This window comes from Gobius niger (assembly GCF_951799975.1).
Source record: "Gobius niger genome assembly, chromosome: 6".
Lineage (NCBI taxonomy): Eukaryota > Metazoa > Chordata > Actinopteri > Gobiiformes > Gobiidae > Gobius > Gobius niger.
Genome location: NC_136857.1, coordinates 14,672,918 through 14,695,691, shown reverse-complemented (window position 1 = coordinate 14,695,691; position 22,774 = coordinate 14,672,918). Strand labels below are relative to the sequence as shown.

General features: G+C 40.0%; 1 protein-coding gene across 1 annotated transcript; it reads left to right on the top strand.

The window, feature by feature from the left end:
- Positions 1 to 1,224: 1,224 nt before the first annotated feature.
- On the top strand, positions 1,225 to 21,107 carry stat6 (signal transducer and activator of transcription 6, interleukin-4 induced). The gene is made up of 21 exons (XM_079559116.1): positions 1,225 to 1,731; positions 8,428 to 8,579; positions 8,664 to 8,808; positions 9,972 to 10,052; positions 10,127 to 10,298; positions 10,484 to 10,587; positions 11,015 to 11,163; positions 12,281 to 12,400; positions 12,475 to 12,648; positions 13,178 to 13,265; positions 13,330 to 13,452; positions 13,529 to 13,621; positions 14,725 to 14,925; positions 15,502 to 15,596; positions 15,665 to 15,798; positions 16,076 to 16,222; positions 16,748 to 16,817; positions 16,888 to 16,953; positions 17,058 to 17,129; positions 18,222 to 18,263; positions 20,905 to 21,107. The coding sequence occupies exons 2-21, from the start codon at positions 8,449 to 8,451 to the stop codon at positions 20,966 to 20,968; spliced, it is 2,271 nt and encodes a 756-aa protein (XP_079415242.1). The 5' UTR covers positions 1,225 to 1,731; positions 8,428 to 8,448; the 3' UTR covers positions 20,969 to 21,107.
- Positions 21,108 to 22,774: the final 1,667 nt, after the last annotated feature.

Here is a 22,774-nt window from a genome sequence, read left to right as displayed (position 1 = left end):
ATTTAAACCTCTGCTAGTCAAAGGTTTTGCGGCACTAATCACCGATCTATGGCCCTTCACCCTGTGTACACTTCAGTATGCAGCCCCCCATGAAAAACGTTTGGACACCCCTGCAATACATGGTAGAGATACAGTTTTTGAAAGAAATACAAAAGACTAATATCACGCTAATGTTCTGAAACTCTGGCTCCTGGACAATCAACCCTGCTGTCACAGCGAGGCCATGTTTTGTACTGTCTTATTATGTGTGTGATGTCATAAGAAAATTAATTGAGTGGTTATATCTGCAATCAGTATTGGGGAGTAACATGTACTTAGAATATGTATTTAGAGTAGGCTACTCATTTTGAGTAACTGTTTTGTAGAAAACAGTTGTTTTCCAAATATCAAGGGAATGCAGCAGTATCAATCATTACATTTGAGCTCCATATTGCACAACATCATTAAGAAAGAACTTTTAATATTGACCTGTTTTTCCTCCTAAAATAAAATAAAGATTTAAAACGCTTTATGGCACAGTTCACACAAACACTGCACATGTGTCACATGATGCTGTATCTGCTGCTCCATCTGCCAAGAGAGTTTTTGAGTTCCTCATTAATGGTAAGTGAGTTAATAATAGTTGTTCTAACAATTGTAGTCTTCATTTTTGTAATTATACACCATAATAATGCCTTACACTTGCATTGCGCTTTACACCTGTATTACCAAGTTTCTCAAAGCGCTGAATACGATACACAATACATTTAAAGGCAATTATTCAGTATTCAGTAACTCAATAAAATGTCTAAATCTTCTCCCCACCTCTGTCTGCAATGTTATTCTTTCAATTGTTCAGTTGTTTAGAATGTTGTGACGTCACATGAACACAACCTAATGTTGAGAATTCTCTTGCCACGTTGCATTGCTGTGACACCACTGGCATACCCTCTATAGGCTACTTGGCGGTATGCTCTTACCAATCAAATAATGCATATTCCTGATTTAATTAGGACACCATTTTCACTTTTGCAATTTCCGCTTGACTTCTGTTGCCATATTCCCACGACAATAGAAGGAACGTGCGCGCCCCCTGCTGGACAAAGTGCATGCCAACTGACAGCCTGTTTAGATGTACGCTGATTGCTAAACCCAAAGTGTATTATTCAGAGCACTTAGCGGTTCTAGTGACATAACTCGTGTGGTCTGCATTAGTGCTCCTGAGTGCCCATTCTCGAGACTGCAGGATCGGATGTCAGCTCACAGATTACTGGAAGTTTTCCTCGTGCGGTGAAATGACTCGACGTCACTCCGCCCACTCTTCTGGGGAAGTCTGCGCATATTGTACACTTTAACAGTTTCGGTTTGGGTCTCGTAAACTTGCCCAGTTACTGTGTCGTACTACCCTGGATTCATCTCCAGTGCTTCCTTTCAGGCTGGTCGCTTTTTGCTTGTCACGGGTGTTGCGTGAACTTGAACAGGAAATCAAGCGCGCGCCCCTGACTCGTCGCGCGTAACAGGGAAGTGTCAAGAAAGAAGAGAACAGGAGGAAAGTTGTCAGTGGTCACACAAAATCCGCTGTGTGGTCAGACAAACTTTCCCCCGTGCCTTGATTGACCCTGCATCACCCCAAGACCATACACCTTCGGGAGAACTGAAACATGGGACACGGAAATGGCCTAATTGAGTGAAACTGCGCACCAGCCATATTTGGAGAAATAGAACTGCATATCTTTTGAATCTGAATAATTGGTGAGTAAACGTGCTTTGTAATTGTTATACTGGTACAGCGGGCAGCAATGAAAGGCACAAGTGTTTTCTTTGATGCCAGCTGTATGTATCCGATCTTGTCTGATCCAGACTTGGATACAATTTACAAACAAAACAAACAGTATACTGCAGGCTTCGAGCGGCCTGTATACTCTAACGCAACGTTGCTACTTGCCCGTGATACTCGCCTAATATTCAACCTTTTTACTCTCTCTAACGTTTCATGAGTACCCTATATTTAAAGTGGAAAGTTTGTAAATAAGTTGTTCTTTGGAAATTAGTTTCATTAGGTTAGTGCCAAGTACTGGGAGTGCCCATTGTTTAATCTACTTGCCTATTCCTTAATGTGTTTTGGCAGCTGCAGTAGTAAGTCTTGTGAATATGTTGGCCTGTACAGAAGAGTATGTTATCAAAGAGGATTGCATGCATAATATGGTCTGCACGATTCACATTTTGTCATTATAAATCGCCATATACAATTGTGTTGTGATCTTATCTGATAGGAATAACCCACAACATTTGTGTGAAAGCCTATAGCTTAAGCTTGGTTAGACAATGCTAAGTCAAAGTTGTAAGGCAGCTACTTATAAGCGTGCACAAAAAATACCATAGAAAAAATACGAAATAAAGTTAGACAGATATGTGTTGTGTTAACCATGGCCTATTTGAAAAACACGTGACTTAAAGGGACTATACAGAGTTTAAAAATGTTAAAATTAAGTTTGTTCCTCTCCCTACATATTTCAACAATGTCCTAATGTGTAGAATGAGCCCAGACATGTTTATCACAGCTGCCTATAAAAGTAGTGAGTATAAAATGGCTAACTTTCATCTAGCCCCTTTAAATGCAAACTAAAGCTTAAAGGGACTAGGTGGAAGTTGTCTCTTTTTTCACTCGCCACTGCCACCTCAGGTATTACGCCAGGGGTGTCGACTCGTTTTGGATCGGGCCCGAAATTCAGCCCCCCATATATTATAAATGACTGTGACCTAATAAATAACAACTTACACTTATTGCCTCCCCGCTCTCCTCAGTTTATTTTCTGTGCATATTTTCTGAATTGGATTACGTCCGCTAATTGCTGATTGGTTTATTTCACTGACAATCTGTGCGCGTTAGGCCCGCCCGTTCAAACTGCTCCTATTGCTCCTTTGCCAGACTAACTTACCTGCATGGAATGGACAGAGAATATGGCAGAGCCAGGCAAAGACTGACCATTTACCACATGGCTTTAATATGTTGTTTATATCCTGATGTCTTATTATGTCAGTGCCCTCTGCTGGGCATGTGTGGAATTATTTTTTCTTTTTAGAATTCTCCTTTTTTTTTTAGGATTCTTCTTTAAAAATTCATAACTCTGTCCGTACTAGAGACTTACTTTTGGAGATAGCTCAGCCCGAAATACCAACTTTTTGAGTAACGTGCAGGATTTTAGCTGCAGTTGTGGTGAATAGGTCTGGGCTCATTCTGCACATTAGGACGTTGCTGAGGGGTGGAAAATACATAATTTTAACATTTTTAAATTCTGTCTATAGTCCCTTTAAATGAAAACATCACTGATTAAAAATGAATAAAAACTAAAATGTCATGAGCCTAAAATGACCTTGAGGACCACCAGTAGAAGTATCACCAGTGGTACATGTGACATACCAAAGTTCCAGAATGAAGTGAAATGAAGTGAGCCACTATTACCTACTAAACTGTGCACTGTAAACTTCATCTTTTCAGTTAGAGGTTTTGTGGCACTAAAGAGTTTTACTTTCGACAGAGAAACGAAATAAGGCAACACTTAATTTTACACTATACATTGTGCCTAACTAAATGTAGTACAATGTAATAGGCTTTGTAACAATGTGTAGTAAGCTGTACCTATGGGTTAGATACACAATGGAATAATATGTATTTGTAGTTTGTAGGTACATAATGTAATAAGATATAATTCCAACTCTAACTCTAACCTTAAAGGGACTATACAGAGTTTAAAAATGTTAAAATAATATATTTTCCTCCCCCTACATGTTCCAGCCATGTCCTAATGTGTAGAATGAGCCCAGACCTGTCCACCACAAATGCCTCTAAAATCATGAACTGTCACTCAAAAAGGTGTTAATTCGGGTCCGAAGTGCCGTCATGCACAAGCTTAATATAGAAGGTGCAGTTACACGTAAGACCTGAGATGGCAGTAGTGAGTAAAATGGCAAACTTGCATCTAGCCCCTTTAAGCCAGCGATACATTGTACCGAACTAAATTTAGTGCAATGTAATGTGCTCTGTAACAATCTGTAATAACGTGTACCTATGCACTACATACAGAATGGAATAATATGTGTTTGTACTTTGGAGGTACATAATGTAATAGGACACAAGGCCCTTAGGGTTGGGGCTTAAGGTTTAGGTTAGGGTGAGCTATCACTTTATTTTACACTACACTTTGTTACATTGTACCTAACTAGATTTAATACAATGTAATGTGCTCTGTAACAATCTGCATTAACCTGTACCTATGCAGTACGTACACAATGGAATAACTTGTATTAGTACTTTGTAGGTACATAATGTAATAGGACACAAGGGCCTTAGGGTTCGGGCTTAAGGTTAGGGTTAGAGTTAGAATTATGTCGTATTACATTATGTACCTACAAACTACTAATACATATTATTCCATTGTGTATCTAACCCATCGGTACAAGTTATTACAAGTTGTTACAGAGCACATTACATTACGCTAAATTTAGTTACGTACAATGTATCAAGGGTAGTGTAAAATAAAGTGTTTCCAAATAAAGTGATACCGGGAATAAAATGCATGATTGGTTTAATGGGCTGTCCCTATGTCCTCTGGATATTTTTAGTTCTCTTTCCCCCACAGTATACTCAGTATACACAAAATAGAATAATATACACAAATTATTATTTTCACTGGTGAAAAAAATATTTTTTGTAAATTGACTCACCTCTCCTCAGGACTTGTAACTTTGCGGGACACCACCTGTTTGTATACATGAAGATACTGCAGCTTTGCTTTGACCACAGATAGCCCAGCATTAGGTTTGGTACATGGCTGACTGGCTGCTATTGCTGGCATGTTCATGTTTATTAACTGTTAAGTTAAACCATGAGGTATGAATGATTATGTTATTGATGCAGTTTTGCTTGCCAAACACAGGTTGGGTTCTTTATTCTATCTTGTGAGATCAGGATCATCATGCGTCTACATTTTTATTTTTACACATTTACCTTTTAATGCTTTCATATGAACTGTGCACGTTTGCATAATCACCTTTCTATATCATCATGTGCAGTTAGCCCAAGTAAGATGAAACAAGAGGAAGTACTGAAGACATTATTGTGGTTCAAGCAGTGCTTATGTAACAAACACCATTGTGCTTTTTATGCAATCTGGTTTTAACCCTTTATGTGCCAAAGTTGCCAAAATTACAAATAGCCTGTTTCCTCCAGAACTCCAATAGGGGTTTATCAGTGTATCACAACTTAATCCACTTTGTACATTTTTTATTTATTTTTTACATTACATGTAACAAAATGTATGTTCAAAAATCTGGCATCTAAAGGGTTAAATGCCATGGGAGTGTTAATCAAAGGATGTTAAGACACGATAAACAAAGACCACAAATTATGATATGTGACATGGTTTACAATGTTGTTGTCTCCTGATGCAGACTGGAAAGTAGTGCATCTCCTATCTGCGCACTTCAGACGAGATGGGGGCGAGATATCACTCAGACGGGTTTAAAGGAATAGGCCACCGTTTTTACATACTGAGATATGTTCTTACCTAACCTTAGACGAGTTAATATATACCCGTCTGGTCTTTGTCCGTGCGCTCTGTCACGCAAACGGAGCACGTGCGCAGCCTCTCCCACATGTCATATAGCTCCAAAAAAGCTCACGATAGAAGCTACCAAGCTCTTCCACGTGTTCCCTATTTAAATAAAGTTACGTGAAGTGTTTTCAAGCGAAGTATATTTACACAGAAATGTAACATGTCGATTTTATAAGCAGATAAAAAGGGGTACTATATTGTGAGGCGTAATGATACGAGGAGCAAAGACTTCCCCCGCTCACTTCCGTCAATAACCTTTAGGAGTTACTGCGCGGACGTTGTGCTCCTCATATCATTACGATTATTATCATTTAATAAAAGCAATATATGTTTTAAGTGTTGCGATAATTATTTTAACAAACCATCTCAACACAGTGAGTTCTATTCTATCTACTTTAAAAATCATAAACAGTTACTTTTTTTAAAATGTAATTGTAAAGAAGAAAGAGTATAAAACCACTTAATCTGGACCAAAACAATACTGAAATGAAAATAAACTAGTAAAATCCTGATTTAAGCGGATCTTCTTGCCATGTTTCCATTTCCAGTTACTTTGGGGGTCATTTACCAAGTGTTTGCCCAAAACAAGCAGCACGTGCAAAAATGGATATTCAGCCATCTCTTCTGCACATTTATTTACTAACGCACCAGTGTCCCATATCTCAGACTTGGCCCTAGTAGTGTAATACACGCATTTTAGAAATGGTCAATTATATGCAACATGCCCACAAAAAGCTTGCACTCGCTATAGCACCTGGCCGTGTGGTGTGTTTACATGCATGAGACCCATGTGTGTTCATTATTATACATTGTCCCAACAAATAGACCAATAAATCAAAAAGATACAAATAAAAACAGAATGAAGTGAGTTGTATCCAGGGCGTTAACACGCCTTTAGTCTGTAGTTGCTGACAATTCTTTTGCCCATACAAGTTTGTGCCAGGTATTTTCTTTGGAAAAACATGCACAAGCAACACAATGTGATAGAATATACACAAATTATTTCACCACATTACTATCGTGATTTCATGTGCTTGTACTTGCACGGGCCAAGCAGGAGAATGATTCAACAGTGGGGAAACTTGTTCAATGTCTCTAGGCAGATGTGAGGCAGAGATAACACTGACAGGATGCCACTGTAACTGATTTAGGCCGGTTTCACGGTGTGCTGTACCTAAATGCTCCAGTCATACAGTCACTTGATTCAAATGGTTCTCTAGTTATAAACAGTGTTTGGCTCATTTACAATCTTCTCTAAACTCTCCCTTCTGTTATGTAACCACTGGCTGCCTGCACAAACTTTTCCCTGGTGTGGAAATAACTGAGTTATTATTGCATTCCCAGGTGTACTGTCAAATTTGGTGAGCAATGAGCATCTAGAAAGGGATGCCTAAACTAATAATATGGCATAAACTGCATATACGGTGATCAAATCTTTTTCTAAGTTTGACCTGTAGCAGTTGTGTGCATCCACTGTAGGGCATTAAGGTCAAACTAAACAAACACAGTTTGCTTTGGCAGAGGCTATTAACCCGTGTATTTTGTTCCCAAACATTGGGCTGTGAACTAAAAGGGGTTTAGTTGAGTATACCAGTTTGCTTGGATTCCAAACACAGTGTCCATTCGAAACCCTGGCTCCCACAGCTCCACGCTGTTGTGTTCTTGGACAAGACCCACTTTGCCTCCAGTGTCTGTTTACATTTGTGTATGATTGAGCGTGTGAATGGGTGCGTGGCTCCCTGATATAAAGCACTTTGAGTGCCAAATGTAGGTAATAACATTAATAATAATAATAATAATAATAATAATAATAATAATAATAATAATAATAACAATAACAATAACACTAATAATAATAATAATAATAATAATAATAATAATAATAGACTGCCCGCATACTTCAAAGAGTCCTTGGCTGAAGACCTGAGCCAAACCTGAGGGACCTGGTTGGCCCCTGGTGAACGAACCAGCTCAAATGCTGAGATGATAATAATAATAATAATAATAATAATAATAATAATAATAATAATAATAATAATAATAATAATAATAATAATAATAATAATAACAATAATAATTAATAATAATAATGGCTTATTGCTGTATTGCGCTTTACACGCCATGCTCTTTGGTGGTAGCTACAGCTGCCCTGAGGTAGACTGACAGAAGCGAGACAACCAGTCTGTGCCATCGCCCCTGTGATCACCACCAACCACTCACTCACTATATTCACCCAGGATTCCTGGTGTTCCCAAACGGACTCTCATCCAACTTCCCACCAGGCCCTTCCCTGCTTAGCTTGCCTTTGCTCTGCCTGATCCCATCAGATCTCGGTGGATCTCGGTGGAAAAGCATTGTATAAAATGAGACCATTTACATTTTCCTGAGCACCATTTTTGTTATATTTCTTAGCATTTTCGATTTGATTAGTTGAAAAAAATAGAATCCAATCTAATATAATATAATATTCCAGACAAGATTTTGACACTTAAATTAGAAATTTGTCAGCCCTGTGAGGGTGGATAGGGTTTGATGCTTGGGAATATGTGGGTTTGGGAAGCGGAGTGTGGGCGGCTGTGGGGAAAAAGGTGAGAGTAAGAGTGCGCGTACGGCAGTGTGTACACAGACACACTGTATGCTTTTAATGAATAATTGTTTGCTGAGTGAGTGGTGGAGAGCTGGGCTGGACCCGGCAGGGGACAGATCATGAAAATAATGGCTATAATCCTGCATCAAGTATTTGTACAATAATATATGTGTATGCATATTTGTAAATGCGTTGTCAATGTAAATAAATACGTACATTTGATAGAAAACCATGATTGTTTTTCAGCTCTGCGTATCGTGAGTGACCATGGCGCAGTGGTCCCAGGTGACCCAGCTGTTCCAGTATCTGTCCCATGACATGGTCAATGACTTGTATCCCGCCAAATTCCCCATCGATGTCCGACACTTTCTTGCGGATTGGATTGAGCAGCAAATCTGGTGGGAACACTGTATTGACAGATCATATACAGTATTTATGGACAATGACTCATAGTCTATATGTGTACATCCTTTGACTTACAGGGAGGACTTTGAGCCCAGTAAATTGGAGCTGGAAGCCCGAGCCAAACACCTGTTGGACCAAGTGATAAAGCTGCTGCAAATCACCTCGGAGCAGAACAGCAGCATTGTGGACAAGCTTAAGCTCCTGCAGATCAGCAAAACTCTGGTTTGTATTTCACTGATCAATACAAAAGAATACATGGTGCCCCTACAGTTTTCCCAATGGTCTCCAAACAAGCTTGATACTAAATTGGTGGCAAGGTCATGGTTTTTGCCACATTTGATTAGACTTTGAGCCCTATAAGACTCACTCACATTTGCCCAGCCAGCCTTTCCAGCATAACCTGATCATTTCCCTGTGGCACTCAAATGCGGAAGACGCTCAAATTACGTATCAGTCAAACCAAACTTTATATTACTGCTCTCGCCTGTAATTAAAATAGTAGTTTGGCTGTTAAGTTTCATGGTCTTGCACACAGTAAAACACCACATGTTTTAAGGACCATGCGTTTCTTTGATTGGTTAATCCGCCTAATCTCACCATTCAGTCCTAGTATAGGGTTGGAAAAACGTGTTGTCTGGTTGCTCTTGACCTGGAAAAGGATGAGCAACCACTTGTGGAATTCATGCAAATTTCCCAGTCAAACTACTCATTGCTGTGTTGCCAATAGACTGGATTAAAGAGGGGGTATTATGCTTTTTTCAATCACATAGCACCAGTCTATAACACACTACAATGATGATGAAACCTTCTGTTGGTCTGTAAATGCAGTAAATTAAAATAACTGCCTTGTATAAAATTGCTCTCTCAAAATGGCTGTAGTGAATGTCTTGAAATAGGCCTCTGTCTCTATAAGAACCTCTGACCCTTTCCGACACGCCCCCTCCACACGCTGTCTGTGGCATCAGTGGGGAGGGGGTTCTGCTGAGGAGCAGTGTTTGGTTACTCGGCTGGTGACGAAAGCTTGGCTGGTGACGAAAGCTCGGAGGCGTCTCCAGGAGGTGGGGGCGTTCCTAGGAGGACTCAGGCAAACCTATCCCTAAAATGGCTGCCGTCAGAGTTTTTACAGATTACTCAAAAATATGTGAATGTGCCAAGGCAACACTTCAGGCATGTTTTTAATGAGGGATTGACACAATAAAATGATGTAAAGCTTGAAAAAGTCAATTTTGCATAATACCCCCTCTTTAAGACACTGTCAGCTATGGGGCTTTTTCCATCTGATATGTGGTTCATCATGAGTTTGAATTGTTTTAAATTGAATCATTATGTGACAAGACAAATTTCACCATTGAGGGACAATAAAGTATACCATTGCTTTTGTATAGGCATATTTCCAGCCACAGCCCCTGGAGTTTGCAGTATTGGTGAGAGACATCCTCAGGAAAGAACAGTTTCTGCTCAGCAATGTAAGCTTTGGGATATTTAAACGTAGTTCAATAAACAAAGTCACTGTGAATAATTTCTCTTTCGATGTGTTCAGTACCCTCAGATATCATGTTCTCAGTACCAGGCGAAGCCCACGGCTCCGAACATAACCATGGACCAACTTGTCAACAAAGTCCTGGAGATCCAAGACATCCGACAGAAAATTCATGTCTTGCAGGAAGAACTCAATTTGGACAGAGAAAAGTTCGAAGCGATGGTGCCACAAGGTACACTTTCTCTCTGAAGTTGAGTTATAGTGCTTTAAACAGGTGGTTAGAGGAGCCAAAACAGTATTGTGAACGAGTAATTAAGAGTATTGTTGCCTCAACTTCGTTATTTATAAGTGTATCTATGAAACATAAAGATAATTTAAATTACTAATGTGATTTTAATTATTGTTATTGTGGACTAGGGTCTGTGATGCAGAACGGCCTGGATCCTTTGAATGAAGATCCCCAGAAAAACCTTCGCATTTGTATCCAACAGAAGGAGTACAATCTGCACTCGATGGCAGTTGTAAGTTCCAAAACCAGACAATTGAATATGTTAGTTCGTTGCTGTATATAACCAGGCAGCTTTCCGCCATGAGCGCCAAGATCAGCCCTCCTCTGCAGAGGTCCAAAAGACAAAAACATCCACTGGAGCTGTGCAACTACGAAGCCACGTGATGCAGCACCCTCCGGTATTAGCGCGTTTGATGACATACTGGGGAGCAAAGACAGAAGAATTGAATTGAAAAAGAGACCATGTGGAACTTTTAATGAGTCATTTTAGATAAACATGACATTTTCGAACACAATGTGATCTTAAAGTTAATGTTTGTCCTGAAAAGACCTGACCTGAAAGAAGTATAATAATCCGTGCTTCAAAGGTCTAGTTCAACTTTGTCATTCTTTCCAATTAAAAACTTCAGATGTATGTTTTTGTCAATGTGTTTGGGCAGACTAGAGTGCATCTGCTGCAGGAGTGTGTCGAGCGACTGGAGCACTACCAAGTTGACCTCCTCTCCAAACTCAAGATCTGGAACTACGAGCAGCACAAAGCCGCCATTGGACACCCCTTCGACGACAACCTACACCCCTTTCAGGCTGGGTCTGGAGCTGCTTATGTCTTTTTAAGAAATAGGAAACAGTTTATTTAACGAACTGATGTGCTGGGTTTCAGGTGACACCACAATATTCTAACAGCCTATATTATATATGGAGTCTGGTGAAACAAATTTGTTCATGTGACCATTAGGATCTATCCTAAAGATCTATTTCAAAACTTGTGGATTCCTCAAAATCTACAAAATTACAAAATCCACAAAAATATAGATTAAAGAACAGTTAACAAGCCGGGCAATCTGGAAAACGTTTCAAAAATCTGTTTCATTTTCCCACAGCTGCATCCACATTTACAGATTATAAAATAATAAAATAATACATTAGTAGTAGTAAGTGCTTATATCTGTGCAATAGTTCAGTTGCAGTCGACTGAGGAACAGTTTGGTACACAGGGCCATCGGGGAAGCGGAACTCTCTACTTTGTGATTTTCTCCGCTTCTTTCTTTAAGATGTTTTTGTCATCTGGGATAGCCACATCAATCAAATAGCACATTTTATTGTTCTTGTCATGGCACAATGTCTGGCCAATTTTCCGTGATAGGACTGTAGGGATGGTCATGTCCACATAAGCACACATAAGCACACAATCACCACTGCAACCACCACGGTTTTGTGTTCATATCACTTCTCACTTGTCCCTGCAATCATTCTTTGGCATAGTGCCCAATGGAGGTAGGTTCCAACCTTGTTGTGTCTGTCTGTGTCTGATACTCTTTTGGAGCCAAAATTTTGCAGCCAGAAACTATATGACTGATGTTCTGTTCTGCCTCTCCACACATGCGACATGTGCTGCTGACCTACATGCCCATCACTTTCTTCTGGTGGTATCGGGTATTTAAAGCTTGGACCTGTGCAGCTATAATTAAGCTCTCAGTTTCACTTTTGAGTCCTGCACTCCACAGCCAAGAGTATGTGAGTTCTTTATCCACATAACTCTCTCAGCATGTTTGGCAAATTGGCCATGCTAGGGCTTGTACTTGTAGCGTTGCACTCTAGCTGCCATTATATTGGAATTTGAGCAGAACCTTTGTTTTCTCAGCAGTGTTATTTGATCTTGTTGGCACTATTATTATTATTATTTTTATTATTGTCTTGCTGTGTAGGTTTGAGCAGTTGTTGGAGATGAATGCCAAGCTGCGACAGGAGGTGTTTTTGGTTGGAGACCCAACAAATTTGGGCCTAAAGGAGAAACTTACAGCTCTGATCACAGTTCTGGTTCAGAGGTAACATTTCAGTCATCTTTAAGAGGACATTTTAAGAAACTTGTTATTCACAAATTGGTGCTTGTTTGTTGCAGCTCTCTGGTTGTTGAAAAGCAGCCACCGCAGGTCATCAAAACGCAGTCGAAATTCTCTGCGTCTGTGCGTTACCTGTTTGGAGATAAAATAGCGCCGGGAAAACCTGCCTTATTAAAGGTGCAGATCATCAATGAACAGCAGGCGCGCGCGCTCGGCCAAGGAGGTCTACCCAAGTGAGTCACAGCTATTCTGATATTCATGGGTTTCAGGCACATGGCTTTTGGACCTTTGGAGCTGTTGATTTTATGGCAACTGCCAACTATTTTATCAGACTCATAGATGAGCAGTGTTGACATGTGTGATGCTTGTGTAAGCTCTCAATCGTACAGGAGTTTTCTGTCATAGACAAAGGCTCTTAACGCGTCATCTGTACTGGGTTGTTTTATGTTGAGGAGGTTTTGCTTTTAAGCCACAGAGGTTTCATCAGCAGCTACCATAGTGTCCTTTTCGCTGCATGTTGGATACAGATTGAGTAGAAAAGGGCTTATCTTGTTAATAGTTACATGGTTTAATATTGACAGTGAGTAGAGTAGCCAAAATATTTCAAGTTCAAAAGCTAATCCTATCATAGGATTTTTTTGTCCCACTCGTGTATATTATACTGAGTAGTATCAGTGGAGCAACGTCATCAGTCCTGATGGCAGGAATGAAAAAATATAAATTAAGATTTTTCTGATTGCTTTGTTTTGCTTGATTGATCAGTGATAATGTTGGAGAGCTGATGAACAACACAGCCATCCTGGAACACAATACAGCCACAAAATCCACATCATCCGCCTTCAGGAACATGGTATTTCCTACAATCAAATGATAATGGTAAAAGCATGACTCTGACTTTGAATGTGATTCAACAGTCCATCAAAAAGATCAAGCGAGCGGAGCGGAAGGGCTCTGAGTGCGTGACAGAGGAGAAGTTCGCCCTGCTGTTCTCTGGGGAGATCCACGTCACCGGCTGCGACTACCCCTACAGTATACATGTCAGGCCTTTTTATTGTCTACAATGAACACAATGGTGTAACACCAGGTAACACTTGACTGTATTTACATTCACAGGTGATCTCGGTGCCAATAGTTGTTATCGTTCACGGCAGTCAAGACATCAATGCTATGGCTACGATCATCTGGGACTGTGCGTTTGCAGAACCAGTAAGTACAAAACCATGTTGGGTGACAGCGGAGCCTCAGTGACAGCAGAAATTGCGGTTGCTTAATAAAAACACTCTCGAAACTACACTAACAATAATTGTAGAACATTTTGTTTAGATGTAACAATTTAATTAGTATCTTGTGTGTCAAAACGCAGACTAAAGCGCAACGTTTTGCACTAAGGAGGAGCGCGCTTTGTGATCTTGCCACTCAGACTTAGCGCATTTAGGGGAGAAGTACTGGGGTGGAGACGCGCTTTATCCTCCAACCAGAGCGACTCCGTGGTCGGGAGAGTGGTTGTGAGGGAGTGTGCAATTAATCTAAATTCGATTTCGATTACAACAGTAAACGATTACAAAATTAGCATAATCGCAAAATCGAAATCGATTCGAATTTTTGTTTTGTTTTTCAAATTTTTACTTTTTTTACGTTTTTTATTTATTTATTTTTTGGCCTTTTTTTTTTTTTGCAAAGCAGACTTGCGTTATTTCAGGCCACTGGGATTATTTTCCGTTCGCTTTTCACGTGCCATGGCTCATGCTTTTGTCTAACATAAAAACAAACAGTGCTGTGTGATGATGTCATCAGGCCGTGCTGCTTAGTTTACTTGCGCAGGTGTGAGGACGGGCCAGCATGACATGAACATTGTTTAGCTCACGATGGGGTAAATAAAGTTTTTAGTTTGACCTGTGAGAGCCTATCATGCTTAAGCAAGAACACTAGGCAGCACGATGTAAACGAGGAAATGAATGTCAGTGCTCCCATCACAGCAGTCAACTCCTCTTGTGATGTCCTCTCACAAGTGGCGAAGGCGCAAAGCACATAGCTCCGCCACTCAGAAAATAACAAGAGCCTGCGCCCCTCTGTGCGCCAGTACAAGATCTGGCCCAGTGTGTTGCCCCTCGGAGCACTTGACAAAGGAGGAAGAAAGGAAGGAACTGTCACATTAACCCACTGCCTGTGTTAATATGGTATGAGTGAGTGGTTGTTGGAGACCGGAGGGGCAGATCCGCTGTGGCGACAGTAGTTTCACTTCTCAGTGATATTTGCTCGCCATAATAAATGTCTTTAAATGTACTTTTTTATCACTCCTTGTTCTTTAGGACAGAATGCCATTTGTGGTCCCAGAGAGAGTGCCGTGGAGACAGATGTGCAACACTTTGAATATAAAGTTCACATCTGAGGTGAACACTCGGCACAAACTGAACGACTACAACCTGCTGTTTCTGGCCCAAAAGATCTTTGACAAACATGACACCTGTGACTTCAGCAACATGTTTGTGTCCTGGTCCCAGTTCAACAAGGTACAACATACAGATAGATATAAATATACATAAGAATTCATCTTAATTGGCTTTACAAGCTTATTTCTCAAGTAACACCCTCACATTGACTGCAAAAATATTATTCCATTATAGACACAAAACATATTTATACATAAAGCTAAAAGCAATTTAAAACGTTTTGGCACAAGACTGAACTGACATCATAGATGCAATAAAAAGGGAAAGAAAGTTGGTCAATAAAGGTTCAGCTAATGCTCCACACAGTGATCAAACCATTTTCTGGAGATATACTTTTTTATAAAAACTCAAACAAATGAATGCTTAGAATGAATATTTCCTCAAAACTCTGACCCAGGTGTTTTTACTGTCACAGGAAGCTGTAGACCTGACAATTAAAAAAGATTTATCCGGTTGAGATTGGGATTTTGTTTACATTTTGAAAAATTGCCTGAATTTCAGAATAGGGTCAACAGCTTTTAAATTAATTAATAAATCTTCACTCAAACAGGTTTTGTTGTTGTTGTTTTCACCTAAATAAAAAAACAAAAAAACAATGACACTTGAATGACCGTATATTTGCCCATCTTCATTTAGGAGACACTGCCCGGACGACCGTTCACTTTCTGGCAGTGGTTCGAGGGAGTCATGGAGCTCACCAAAAAGTACCTTCATTGTTACTGGAGCGACAGGTGACCGCTGCCGTTTGGTGTCTTTAATAATGCGCTCTATGTTATTAATAGATCTGTTGTTTGGGCAGGTTGATTTTTGGCTTTATCGGGAAACAGCACTTGCATGTGATCCTCAAAGACAGACCAGGCGGGACCTTCCTCCTGCGCTTCAGCGACTCTGAGATCGGCGCCATCACGATTGCATATGTCGCTGTGTCTGAAAGTGAGTATATTTTATTAATTCAATTATTTTCACTGTGTGTTTTGGGAATTTATAGTGCTTATTTATATTTGTAGTGATGGAATATCATTTGCATTGGTTTGCATCCCTTATGTCATACAAAGAGTGCATAGTTTTACTGCTCACAAGCTTTTAGACGACAACTGTTATGAGTAATTTGTTACTTTAAAATAATTAACTAATTGACAAATACAGTGCATGTTGGATTGATAGAAAAGGCTGCATAACTGCATTCTTCATTTATTCCTTTTTTCTCCAGATGGGGTTGCAAAAGTACAAAATATAATGCCTTTCAGCAAAAAAGACCTGGAGATCAGTGGCCTCGGCAACCGCATCCATGACATCTCCTACTTGATTTATCTGTATCCCAACATCCCAAAAAGCGTTTTTGAAAAGTACTACATTGGTAATGTCCCCCTTGAGACTTAAAGGAATAGGCCACTGTTTTTACATACAGAGATATGCTCTTACCTGAGCTTATGCGTTGATGCGTAACTGTCTGGTCTTTTAGCGTGCACTCAGTCAGGCAAATGTTTATTAGCATTAGCCTCTCCCAGCATAGGTATAACTCCAAACTGGGGTGAAGTTAGAAGCGACCAAGCTGTTCCACGTGAGCCTTTACACAATCCAAGTCTAGTTTCACAAAATTAAACATGTCGAATTTCTAAGCGGACAAAACTTTTCACGTAACTGTATTTAAATTGGCAAAACGTGGAACAGCTTGGTAGCTTCTAACTTCACCACAGTTTGGAACTATATCTCTGCTCGGAGAGGCTGAACGCACAAAGACCAGACAATTACGCATCAACTCGTCTAAGCTAAGGTAAGCACATATCTCAGTATGTAAACACGTTGGCCTATTCCTTTAACAATAGTATAATGTCAATGTTTTAATTGCCAACGAACTTAAATAAATATTGATTCAAAGCAGGACCTGCAAAGTCGGCTGGTTCTGGATACCTCCCCTTCAAGTTGGTCACTGTGGCACAGGCTCCAGAAATGTAGGACTTAACTATTAAACTGTCTTCAATAACTTTCTTGTATGAGTAATGCAGTGTGTATCGTGAACAGGAATGGACCACCTGACCAAACCATGCAATCAGCTCAAACTCTTCACAGTCCGGACACCTACCCTGTGTAAGTCCATGTGCTGCCCTTTCGCTAATGAGGAATCAATATTGTCCAGACTAAATAAACTAGAAGTGTTGTCATTGTAAAGGCATGCATTTGTGTGTTTATAGTGGTGACTCTGCATCGGCCCACTCTCCAGTCTCCATTCCACAGTATCCTGGCCAGTATCCCGACCCCTTCCTGTAAGAAACTTTTATACATACATGTGAGATAACCATTGTTCACATTATTTTCAGTAAACATTTCTCTACTTAACACTCTGCTACTAGAGATTAGATCGGGCCCAAAAAATCAAGCCCGACCCGACCCGAGCCCGCGGTTATAAAGCCCGACCCGACCCAGCCCGAGCAATTAACGTGAATTGTCAGCCCGAACCCGAAACAAACCCGACGTAAATAATTATTTATTTAAGGCTCAGATAGGTGCATCTGCACAGCAGCACCATGTTTGCGAGGTACGCGGCTACGCGCACGGCATACGTGCACGCAGCAGTAGCGCACATACCTGAGTGGGCAGAGACGTACGCGGCGCGGAGCAGCTCAGTGTGTCTTGTCTCCTCTTTTCCGTCTCTCTCTCCTCCTCCTTCATGTTTCATAAACATCGCGCTCTACAAAAGCTACTTTTTACGCAGTAACAGGGACCAAACTGCTTATTTATCCACTGTTAATGAAACGCTGTCCTGAGAGAAAGACTGAAGAGTGATGTTCTCTGTGTGGCGCCGGTATCACAGCCTGACCATGCTGCTTAAACGTGACAACACAGCAGCACGTGCGCCCGCCCCCCGCACCTGCACCACCTCCCTCCCGGACTCCTCGATTTTATATTGCGTATTGCCACATTTTGTATCCAATAGACTCCGCCTATTGCATAGATTTTTATTAGAGATTATAATGACATTAATAAAACATTTTTTTTTAAAATAACTAGAGCCCGACCCGACCCGAGCCCGACTCTCATGCGGGAAATCTCGGCCCGGCCCGGCCCGAATGTCGGGTCGGGCTCGGGCCGGGCTCGGGCTCGGGTCTAAAATCTAACCTCTATCTGCTACTGACCGGACATATATTTAGTGATGCAATATGACAATATGACACACCAAAACAAAAGAAGTAAATGTCAGATGTCTATGTGAATGGGTGAAACAAAATATTACCTCAGCTGACAGTCCTATATGATGATGATGATTACACTGATCTCTCATAGCAGTGATCAGTTTGATGATCTCATGGTACCACATCCCTCACAAAAGAATAAATGAATCCCTCTTTATTTTGCAGGGACACATTTCTGGATAATCAACAACAAGTTCCATTTGACATGTAAGTTTCAACTGTATTTGTAATCAATCCAGACATTACTGTACATGCACATATAGTAATTTCAAGAGAATCAAGACTTAAGCAAAAGAACACTTAGGTCATTCTTTTTAAAGTGGGCATATCATGCATTATAGTGGCTTATAAACCTGCTTTTGGGACCCTCAGAAATGATATTTCACATGACATAATTTAAAGCCGTACTAAGTAACTCATGCCCCTAGAGGCCATAAGCGCCACTGCAGGTGTCGTTGCGGTTTTGTTTTACTCTTCCGTGAGAGTAAATACTACGCTGACAGAAAAGACAAGGGGAGAGAGGGAATTTGTACATCCGATTAAACAATGGAGATATTTTTTTTCACTCAAATTTGGCTCGAAAAGGATTTATTAATGTAAACAAGTTAGTTAATACTGCTTTAAATGAATGTGTGTGTGTGGAAAAGACACTTGAACTGTTGAATAAGGGCTGGGCTGCTCTTTTAGGTATCTTGTGTGTTGCTTGTAGTGCAGCAGGGGAATTAGCCATGGCAAACACACAATGCAAGCCATGATAGCCACTGGCATGCTGACCAATCAAAGGCTCTGTGATAAACACCATTTGGATGAATAACGGTTCAGAGCTTCATGGTCATGGGCCAGGGCTGGACTGGCAGAAAAAATCGGCCCAGGACTTTTGGGTCAAGACCGACCCTCTAAAAAATAAAAAAAAACAGTCATATTCAGTGCAATAGTCGAGGTGATGAGTAAAACAATAAGTCCTTGGCTTGAACTGAAGCAGTATAAGCTACGAATCGAGGACAATAGTTGCATTTTGTTTCTGCCGAATTCAAGCTAGCACCTCATAGCGCTCAACACTTTAATCTTGTTGTTTAGAACTTGAAGTAACTTTTGTAAAATTACCTAACAATCTTAAAATGTGCGTTCCGTTAATGAAGTTCCTCACAATTACAAATAAATAAATAAACTTCTCAAAACCAACCAAATGATCCCACTGGTAAAACTCACCACAGAGTTAGAGAGGTGTGTAGAGAAAATAGAAGTCCCAAAAAGGCCAAACACTGTATGTAAATCCTTTCAATGGAAACTAGAAGATTTCCGAACTGCGCACACTGACGACGAGTCACCTGACAACTCCCAGCATGCACTTCTTTGCAAACATTTGTCTAAAATGTATAAAAAATAGAGGTCTAAGGTTCTGTGGGTCCTGGAGGGGGGTTCTCAACCTTTTGGAGCCGCGACCCCCATTATAACAGGTAAAGGGGTTCGTGACCCCCCACCCGGGTCACACCGTGAGAAATGGGAACATTAGCCTACATACTCATAAGAAAAAAAACAAATGGCTGAAATAAAATTCATGAAACTACGAACAAATAATGGCACTCTGGTACAATAGAAAACACATGCTGCAATAAAACATTAGATTATATGCTAATGGGAATATGTATATTTTATCTAAATGATCTGGCGACCCCCCAAATTTGTCTCGCGACCCCTATAGGGGTCCCGACCCCCAGGTTGAGAACCACTGCAATAAACTATTTCCTCTTATGTTCGCAATGTGAGGGGCATGAGTGTTATGTCCCAGAGGCCCATTGCTCATTATGCGAGATTATCTGGGAACCATAACTCAAGAAAGCGTGCCACCAGAAGGGTATAAAAAGCATCACATCCCTCCATTGGAGGAGCTTTGTAATTGCACCTATGTAATGATAGAGATTCTAATGGCTTTTCCCGTTAATTGTGGGCCGGTGTAAGTGCAAAACGGGCCTTATCTCGATCTGACTGGCCCAACCGGCCGAAAAGTACGTCGGCCCACCGGGAAAACTCCTGATTCTCCCGATTGCCAGTCCAGCCCTGTCATGGGCTTTGGAAATGCCGAGGACACTTGCATATTCTATCTATTGCGCAGCAGATCGGAGTGCTTCAGTAGCAGAGGAAGACACTACTAAACAAAACAAGATGGCTCAAACTTGGAATGAAGGGAAATGGTACTCCAGGTGAATAACGTTATAACATTGAAAAATGCATAGAGGTGAGGCGTCAGTCAGCTCTAAAGCATGAAAGGGAGCGTTTCATTGGAGTGTTTGTGCTGCAGGGCAGGTGACATTAGATTTCCCAGTGACATCAGATTGTATGCCTCCTCCAACAATGACGCCAAATTCAAAAATCAAATGCAGTACAGACATATCGCCTGTAGAGGCACCACACTGACATTTTCAGGCATAAAGTTGATCTTTTTACTTCCTTGTACTAATTTGCAAAAAATATGACCACGATATGTAGACAACACTATTTGACATTCATTTATACAGTTTATCAGCAAAAAAAAAAGTGGATTTGAGGGTAAGTTTTCCTTTGAAAGTGTAGTAGAAATACAGGTGATGAAGACATTTGTCGAAATGCGTTGGTCCTTGGACCTCTTGCTTTTCCACTTGGTTTCAGCAAGCTCAATTTTATTTGCTTATGTGAACATTATAATAACATTGAATGGTATGTCCCCTTTAAAACGATAACTGAGTAATAAATCACTTACTCTGAATTTTTGAATTTGAATTGTAAGTGTTCAGGATGAAGGGGATGGGCTATAATTCTATTGTGCTATTGTGTACTCTCATGAATTTGCCTATGTGTGTTTCTTCTTCAGATCAGAAAGTCCCAATATGGACTTGGGAGATTTCGATTTCGATTCTGAATTGATTCGACAATGAGAAATTGTCCCCCCGCAGTGAAAAGGAACTCCGTCTCAACAAAGATAGTTATCAAGGACAAACTCTGTAGATAGAATTGCATTAAAGTAGCTGGTCCTAAAATGCTAGCTAACTAATATTTTAACCAGACTTTGTTAAGTATTACTCTGACACAATAACAGACCGCTTTAGGTTATATTGAGTTGCTGGCCTTGTGCATGTATATATTTTTATAAATCATAAAGAAGTTATTTCTGTGTTATGTATATTGTTACAGTATTCTCTCTATTTTCCTTGTGCTGGAGGCGTATGAAGCTGTGAAAAAAATGTTCTTCTCCTTTTCTTGTTTAAGGTGTATTTTTCTGTCAAGTATCCTGTTATTGGGGACCTGAAGAGGCATTTGATCTTATGCATATCGGTGTTGCATACATGGTTTTCTTTTAAACTGGCTTTTCTGCCTTTTATTTCTGTGCTGAGAGAGCTTACTTTTACATTCAGAATATGAATAAAACACCTCCTTCAATTTGTTACACAGTATTAATATATTTTAAGCAATTGTAGTATGGTAGTCTTCTAAAAATGAATTTAAAAAATAATAAATAAGACAGACAGAAAAAGGGGTTAGAAACCTATTGTTTTCTTTACATATAAAAAATAATACATTGTTGTGAAGGTGAAGTTTGGCACCTTCATCTGTAATCAGAGGTACACAAGGTATCAATCCAATGTCAGTTCAATAAAAAATAAATTTTACACTGTACATCACAAAGTCTTAAACACACATTTCAACATTGCATTAAATCAACTCAACCACTGCCAAACAATTCACACTAAAATGAGGAGCAGAGAGAGCATCCTGCTGAGCAACAGGGGTAAACTAAGGGTCATGTAAACAAAAAGAGGAAATTGTTGATTCACCTTCTTACTCTTCAACAATGAAGATTTCTGAGCTCAGACAAACAAGACGTTTGTTACTGTGAGCCACACATTCACATATTATCACACAACAATTCAATAAAATGTGAAGACACACTGAAAAAAGGCACACTGTAGTCCACGCCTTTACATTTTTTTCTAAATGCTTTGTAAATTTGCAAGTGCTACACTAAGAGCAAAACTTGGTGGAGAAGCGCTGAATCAAACAGTAAACAAGTCGGCAAAACTGACCATAAAAGAAACTGAATAATACAAAATTCAATAGTATTACGTAGTTTAAATTGAGAAAGAGTAGGATTTATGTTGTATGTATTCTTAATATATAAGGGCCAAATTTGATATTCAAAGGAGATGAAACCATGCAACCAAATAATGTTTTGATACAAGCAGAAACAGTAAAAGAGGAACTTAACCCTTGCAGTATTAGACTGAAGTAATAGTATTGGTAATATTATAATAAATATAGTACACACACACACGCACACACACAAAAGTGACAAAACATACACATTCTTATCACACAAACGCAACAAAAGTTTACCAAAAAAGTGTTTAAAGCACATATAATTTACCTAAGCTCATGAAACAACAAGTTTTAAGTCAACCTTGATCAAAAACATCATGCATAAATCTGCTGCTCTACCATAGCTTCACTCGGAATACAAAATGTGAAGAAAAACATAAAATAAAAAATCACACAAGAAGCCCTTGACTGGTCAAGTCTTTGTCTAAGGACTACATATTCCTGACTTGGGGTATTTGAGGTTGGAGGAGAGGGGCATAGGGCCACAAGTGTGAATCCCTGCCCCTGTGTGGTCTTGGTTAGGGTTACAGACTGTCTGTGTGAGACATTTGGAGTGGAGGCAATATACATTGTACTTGATGCAGGTT

What these genes read in the sequence shown, in the direction of transcription:
- stat6 (XM_079559116.1), top strand. Translation starts at nt 8,449, where the DNA reads ATGGCGCAGTGGTCCCAGGTGACCCAGCTGTTCCAGTATCTGTCCCAT. An exon ending in CTACACCCCTTTCAGGCTGG is followed by an intron (nt 11,164 to 12,280) that starts GTCTGGAGCTGC and finishes CTTGCTGTGTAG; the next exon opens with GTTTGAGCAGTTGTTGGAGA. An exon ending in CAGTATCCCGACCCCTTCCT is followed by an intron (nt 17,130 to 18,221) that starts GTAAGAAACTTT and finishes TTTATTTTGCAG; the next exon opens with GGACACATTTCTGGATAATC.